The 7,900-nt window shown below is 37.9% G+C and overlaps 1 protein-coding gene across 1 annotated transcript in view; it reads right to left on the bottom strand.

The window, feature by feature from the left end:
- LOC128987206 (PRKR-interacting protein 1 homolog) overlaps nucleotides 1-7,268 on the bottom strand; it is a 32,121-nt gene extending 24,853 nt beyond the window's left edge. Inside the window, exon 1 of the mRNA XM_054407951.1 lies at nucleotides 7,022-7,268. Within this exon, the coding sequence (XP_054263926.1) occupies nucleotides 7,022-7,126 (105 nt within the window). The 5' untranslated portion in view covers nucleotides 7,127-7,268. The remainder of the gene's footprint in view (nucleotides 1-7,021) is intronic.
- Nucleotides 7,269-7,900: the final 632 nt, after the last annotated feature.

Genomic DNA, 7,900 nt, shown 5'->3' on the forward strand with positions numbered 1-7,900 from the left:
TCTTGATGAAAATTGTAACTGAATAAAATATGATTTCATTGGTGTAAGCTGTTAAACTCGATTTACGTAAATTTTTTTCCTACTCCATATTACAAAGTACAATTATAGCAGTTAAGATAGCCAAACCCTTTTACAGGGAAATAAAAAAGACAAAATATTAATAGGCATGGAGCTTTTGTGTATTGATATAATAGTTTTAATTGCTGAATTCCTGAAATTTTAAGTCTTATAAAACTCATTGAAGAACTCTTTTCTTCCTTAAAAAGGCTGCAAAAGTGCCATTTACCACTCACAAATTTAATACGGTACCTAGATTGCCTTAAAAACTCACTAAAATACATGACATTTTCAAAATTTTCCCCGGACCCCCCGTCTAGGCTGGGGGGGTATTCCATACCCCCCCGACCCCCTCGGTTGGTAGGGGGGCCCAAGCCAGATCCTGGTAACAGGGCCCACAATTAAATGTGGGGGCCATGGTCCCAGGCCATGTTGGCATTGGCGGCAACGAGAGTGCAGACAAGCTGGCAAAAAAAGGTGCGAGCATGCCACTCTTTGGACCAGAGCCATTTTGTGGCATCAGCAAAGCGGCCGCTAAACATGTAATCAACAAATGGTCCAGGGGACAACATCTTGAGCGTTGGCGTAATTATCCTGGACAATCACTTGGCAAAAAACTGCTCTCAGAACCTAGCACCCTCTTCACTCGCTGGCTGCTAAAGCTGGGGAGAGGGCAGGTCAAGCAGGTACTTGCTCTTATCACTGGACACGGCCATTTCAGGAAACATCTCCACACTCTAGGAATTGTCAATGACAAGCAGGAGTGTCGACTTTGTAACCAGTCCGATGAGACTGCAAAACACATTATTCTGGACTGCGATGGACTACGGGCTAGGAGAAGGGCTCTGTTTGATCTAAAGCAGCCAGGTGAGGAACCAGACGCTAACATTGGGCAAAAGCTCCTGCACCTAGTTAGGGAAACAGGCATAGGCTTACCCAGTTAGTGGAAAGCGGGATGCACAATAAGCTTCGGTTGACGTGCTTGGACCATGAGTCCACCCTCTTACAATCAATCAATCAATATCAAAGTGATTTGTACGATTATTGGTAACGGAGAAAATTCCAAAAATTGTAAATTTAAAATTCCCATGTTATTCTTATGGAGAATATTGTAAAATGATGTAGTTTGCTTGTTTATTGATATATTTGGATTAAACTTGGCCAATTTATTTATTTTATACTAATCTATTAATATTTTACTAAAAAACTTGCTTAATTAGTTTCCTTGTAGCAGAAAACCTAGGTACTTGTTAAACCTAATGTTATTTAAATAGTTAGATTTGATTGAAAATCAGTTCAGACAAATGGAAATTCTTCTCAAAGGTATATTTAAAAAAAATTGTGCTCAACAATAACACACCAAAAAATTATAAAAACTGTTGGCGGGGCTAACTTCACGTTCAGCCCGCCACCAAAGGAATTAACAATGTATTATACATAGAAATTTAGTGCTCATTTTGTGCTACAACAATATATAGTTTTTATAATTTGTGCTCTTAAAACACCCGAGTAAATGAGGAAAAACTGCTGCCGGTGATGACGTCATCCGCCCTGCCATATTGAGCAAATCGGTTGAAAATGGTGTCACGATTTAGTGCTCATTTTGTGCTACAACAATATATAAGTTTTATAATTTGTGCTCTAAAAACACCGAGTAAATGAGGAAAAACTGCTGCCGGTGATGACGTCATCCGCCCCGCCACATTGAGCAAATCTGTTGAAAATAGTCACTTAGAAGTTTCTTATTGAACACCCTATATTTTTATCACGTCTTCGGGTAGAAAATGCAATTTAAAAACTATTTTATTCCTAAAATTATTTCCGTAAACCCACTCGTTTAGGAGTTACAGCCTATGAAAAAGAGACTTCCGGTGTACATTTAACTTCATGTAGCCCCTAAACAAGTAAGTTTAGATCAAAAATGTGAGGATTAAATACATCTTAAAATCGCATCTACAATCCTAAAAGAACATAAAATACACAGTTTTCCACTTTCCAAGTTTGCTGCCATACTTTTTTATTCTTCACATTTTTGCTCTAAACGTACTCGTTTAGGGGCTACATGATATTAAAAGTACACCGGAAATCTTTTTTTTTCGTAGGCTGTAACTCCTAAACGAGTGGGTTTACGGAAAAATTGTCAGGTACAAAATAGTTTTTAAATTGCATTTTCTGCCCAAAAACGTTATAAAATATAGGGTTTTCCATAAGAAATATCTAAGTTGGCCGCCATGTTGGAAAATGGCGGCCATTTACAAACATAACGTTTACTTATTTTTCAACATCTTTAAAAACAAGAGAATGTTCCCGATTTTAAGTTTACTGTAAGATGTATCGTTTGCAAGATTCTAATGGTGGCTAAAACACCCTGTATACTGTATGAATTTAATCTAAAAGTGACTATTTTCAACCGATTTGCTCAATGTGGCGGGGCGGATGACGTCATCACCGGGGGCAGTTTTTCGGCATTTACTCAGGTGTTTTTAGAGCACAAATTATACAAATTGCATTTTGTTGTGGTACAAAATGAGCACTAAATCGTGATACCATTTTCAACTGGTTTGCTCAATGTGGTGGGGCGGATGACGTCATCACCAGCGGCAGTTTTCCCTCATTTACTCGGGTGTTTTAAGAGCACAAATTATAAAACTTATATATTGTTGTAGCACAAAATGAGCACTAAATCATGACACCATTTTCAACTGATTTGTTCAATGTGGCGGGGCGGATGACGTCATCACCAGCGGCAGTTTTTCCTCATTTACTCGGTTGTTTTTAGAGCACAAATTATAAAAACTATATATTGTTGTAGCACAAAATGAGCACTAAATTTCTATGTATAATACATTGTTAATTCCTTTGGTGGCGGGCTGAACGTAAAGTTAGCCCCGCCAACAGTTTTTATAATTTTTTGGTGTGTTATTGTTGAGCACAAATTTTTTTATAAATACCTTTGAGAAGCACAAATTTAGCACTAAATTATGGACATGTTTTTATAATTTGTGCTCATTATGGTGGGGCCAACTTCACGCGGGTCAGTAAAAATGTTACCGTACTTAAGATATGTGCTGTTAATCTAACTTTAATATCCTTGTTATTAAAAAATGTGTGTGAGTTGGAAAGCTCATTAAACATTCTTTTGTTTGCAGAACATTTATTTTTTTGTAATATACAGTATCAAGATAATTTTTGCAGTTGAATGTCCATGCAGTATACAGGCATGTCATCGTATTATACAGTTTTCAATTAAGTGATTAATTAGACAATTAGGCTAGTGAACTAGTGGTGCGAAACATAGGCTAGGAGCATGTGCCGCATAGTAGGCCTACACTCTGCACCACTACACTGATTTGTGGTGGGGGGGAGCCGGCGCGTTTCTAAGCACCTAGCGCAGCTTGAGTCGGCATTCCACTTGTTGTGGTTCTATGGTTTCACCTAGTAAATCTAAAAAAAATCAAACTTTCACACAAACTTGTCACACGTACCGTCTCGGGTGTGTACTTATCAATGTAGGCCTATCATGTGTGGTTTGACGAATCGAAACTGATTGAGCCTGCGCTAAGTCAAATACAACTATCCACCTTTAAGGATAGAGGTGCTTTGTTGTTTCGACTTGATTTAGTCTCTTCAGATAGATAGGTGCGAAGACCACTATCAGAAAACAGTAAGTGTGTTTTGCCTGGAACGTGTTCATTACCAGATTCCAGCATTCACTGGGCAATACGAGCGTTCGACTCGCTTTTACAAACTCTGCGTGACAGTGGAAGACTTTAGCAATCCACAATGTCAAGAATTGCCCTAATTTTCAAAATTCCACAGAGACTATGAATATTATATACCTCAATTAAATTTAAAATGACTTTAATTAGTCATATCGAAATTCAGAAATGTCTACTAGAGACAGCTGAAGTTGGGTTCCAGATTCCAGGGACCAATCAGCAAGCGATGACAGATTTCAGTTATCCAAAGTCACTGGAAGTGAAAACAAACAAACATCAAAACTGATGAGTCCGTCCACAATAATTTAAGAACAATCAGTTATTTATGTCGGCTACTAGGCTAGATATTTAAAAAATAATCACTTGACATCTAAAAAAACTGAAACCCTGAACTAAAATTATGACTTCAACATTCTCTTTCTTTCAAATTTATCTTTCTTTCAACACCAAAATCAGGAAAATCCGTCAAGTGGTTGATTCAGAATTGTGAGATAAAAAAAACCTGTCACATTTTAATATGTGTGATCTGCTTAGAATGAAAGTGTTCATCCTATTTTTATTTAGTTGAATTAACATTTGTATGGGCCTATTAGACATAGCCTTTCATTACTGTAATGTTAAATGGCTGAACAAACAATTTGAATATGAATTTGAATCCTCTCCAGAGACCAATTGTGTCGTATGCTGTGTGGCACGTCACGCCGTCTTGTTGGAACCACATATTTTTTAACTATGGCGGGGGTATTACAACACTTAATTCTTCCATGAATGAAAGCATTATATTATTATTAAGGCCACCTTCTCACTAGGGTCGCAGCCACCATCCTGTACAAGTCGCAGCCATGCTTGTCCCTTCACACATGGTGGCTGTCACCAAGTGGCTGAGACCTTCTCGCCAAAAAAGTACTCTGTTTTGTGTAGTATGATTTTTTATTCGTCAAGATGGAATCAAAAAACTTAGCCTACAGTACCTTACTTATTTCCTCGCCAGAGACTTTTACGTTCTTCTTTGGTTCACTTACAGATTCAGTTGGCTTATACCTACTGTTAATCAAAAAACTTTCGCTATTATCCAGAAAAGTATTGCCCTCTTCATTCATATCGCTAACAAGCAATAAAATGTAAACCAAATAAAGCAATATAGCCTAGATATGTTCATAACTCAAAACAAACAGCTGCGGACCAAGAATGTATCACAAGCTCGTGTGCAGCTTCAAACAAGTGGACATCAGTGACAGACGAGTGTACAGGGAAGACAGTCAGAAGACAAAACAAGCTGTGTGCGCAACCCCAAGAGCTAGATCAACATCCACCGAACTTAATATGAAGGGCTAGGTATATAACAATGGCCCACTACGAGTTGTCGCTGAAAAAGCACAATGACAGCCACCGACCAGCGCTGCCGGGTTGTTACCACCAAGGTGGGTCGCTTAAACTCGATACCGTAGTGTGAAGGGCTCCATTAGATTCAATGCAATTCTACAAATCTAGTGGCTGCGACCTAAGTTAGTGAGAAGGCGGCCTAAAAGTAGTGGCCTATTCTAAGTTTGTATGTGATTAATATGATTAACTTCAATGAAAAGACTAATACTTTTAGCTCATTATTTTTAGTAAAGGTTAATATGCATTTTAGGGTTTGCACGCGATTTTTGAATTTTTTTTTTTCATTCTACTCGAAATTTAACGCTGATTCCGAAAATGACGTTCTTTTTCCGCGGAAAACGACCATAACGCAGAAAAACGACCAAAACGACCAAAAACTCTTGTTTACCAAAACACGTCATGTGGGTACTCAAATTAACCGGAATTTTTAGCAGATCACGACTATGCAAGAATTTTTTGGATCCGAGGTCAAATAAGCGAGATATTCACGAAAACGTGATACTACCAGCAATAACTCCAACTCACTAGGGGACAGGTGGGAATTCGGGGTTTTGGGTGAGGGAGACATCTAACGTGGTTTATCGTTGTAATTTAATGTGTAAAAAATAATGGGTAATTAGTCGGGAGAATTATGGGAGATATGCTTGAAATTGGGAAATTTTTCAGTACCAACCTATTCATTGGTTGTAGTAGCACTGCCATGTTGCTCGTTAGGTTAGGTTAGGTTAGGTTGGTTAGGTTAGGTTAGGTTGGTTAGGTTAGGTTAGGTTGGTTAGGTTAGGTTAGGTTGGTTAGGTTAGGTTAGGTTGGTTAGGTTAGGTTAGGTTAGGTTAGGTTGATTAGGTTAGGTTAGGTTAGGTTGATTAGGTTAGGTTAGGTTAGGTTGGTTAGGTTAGTTTGGTTAGGTTAGGTTGGTTAGGTTAGGTTAGGTTAGGTTGGTGTGGTTGGTTAGGTTAGGTTTGGTTAGGTTGGTTAGGTTAGGTTAGGTTGGTTAGGTTAGGTTGGTTAGGTTAGGTTAGGTTAGGTTTGGTTAGGTTGGTTAGGTTAGGTTAGGTTGGTTAGATTGATTAGGTTAGGTTAGGTTAGGTTGGTTAGGTTAGGTTGGTTAGGTTAGGTTGGTTAGGTTAGGTTGGTTAGGTTAGGTTAGGTTGATTAGGTTAGGTTAGGTTAAGTTAGGTTAGGTTAGGTTAGTTTGGTTAGGTTAGGTTGGTTAGGTTAGGTTAGGTTGGTTAGGTTAGGTTAGGTTGGTTAGGTTGGTTAGGTTAGGTTAGGTTAGGTTGGTTAGGTTGGTTAGGTTAGGGTAGGTTAGGTTAAGTTAGGTTATGCATAGTATCATCCCTTTTACCTGTTAAATTAAAACATAAACAATTATAATAAAATAATGACCAGCTGATCCTGATCAGCTGGTATTTTAACACAGACAATAGTTAGAGCAAAAATCCAAAATAGCATCGCATATTTACGTGAAAATCTCGCTTATTTGACCTCGGATCCAAAAAATTCTTGCATAGTCGTGATCTGCTTAATATTACGGTTAATTTGAGTACCCACATGACGTGTTTTGGTAAAAAAAGAGTTTTTGGTCGTTTTGGTCGTTTTTCCGCGTTATGGTCGTTTTCCGCGGAAAAAGAACGTCATTTTCGGAATCAGCGTTAAATTTCGAGTAGAATGAAAAAAAAAATTTCAAAAATCGCGTGCAAACCCTAAAATGCATATTTACCTTAGTGAATATGATCATGTCTGATATGAATGTTTCGTCCAAAACTGCACTAACTTAGCCTACACAAGGTGTGATCGATCAACTTAGCTAAGAGTGATTTTATAACAAAACTCATTGGATTTCTTCTAGGTTAGGTACTTACAGGATTTTTCATCAGTTTTTCAAGTTTAAACCTCTGAAGTTCAACTGGGGTTTTCGCTACGGTGGGCTTAGAATCTTCGTCACTTGAAATCCCACCTTTCCCCATGTTTTGATTTATAAATAAAAACCAAGTTAACCCAGTATGATAACTAGCCCAGTCCTCCTACAACCATCGGGCATCGATCTCTATTTACAAAGTACAAACAACCGGAACCGAGAAACCGACAACCAAACCAAAACAAAACTGACAATGACAAAGATGGGCAGTGTTGCCACCCTGGACCTGTGACAATTCCCCATCTGACTAAGAAAAATCCCCATTTTATCCCCAGCTCAAGCAAAAATCCTCCAATAATCCGCCAAGTCATAAAAATCTATAGAAAGCCCCAATTTTCCTCCATCCATCATCCAAATTCTACAAAAATTCCATTTAACTACCAAATATCCCAAATTCATACCTATCTATGCGTAAAAATTGTGTGTGCGTAAAAATTCACTCTCCGTGATTATATTACACCATAGACTAACCAACACAAGTAGACTTCTCATCCCATTGTAAATTTTGAAGCACGTTTTTTGTGTCTAGTTCATGTACGTGACACAAAGGCGCTTGTGTCGATGAAACTTTGTTTCCATTATTTTGGGGTTAATTTCTTGATTTGTGCTTTACTGTTTGGTTATATAACTAGGGGACAAGTTATTGTTTATGATTAGATCGTATTATTTGGTTAAACGAGGTTTTAAATGGCTGTAATAACGGGAAACAAATTGTAAACAAAACACGACCTCTACATAAACCGTACATGAACTAACAATGAAATTGTCTTCAGCTGTTCCATAAGAAGGATGAGAAATCTACTAAGGGAGTATGTTTTATCTA

This window comes from Macrosteles quadrilineatus, unplaced genomic scaffold (assembly GCF_028750875.1).
Source record: "Macrosteles quadrilineatus isolate MER2022 unplaced genomic scaffold, UCM_ALF_1.0 Scaffold_2__2_contigs__length_208266976, whole genome shotgun sequence".
Taxonomy (NCBI): domain Eukaryota; kingdom Metazoa; phylum Arthropoda; class Insecta; order Hemiptera; family Cicadellidae; genus Macrosteles; species Macrosteles quadrilineatus.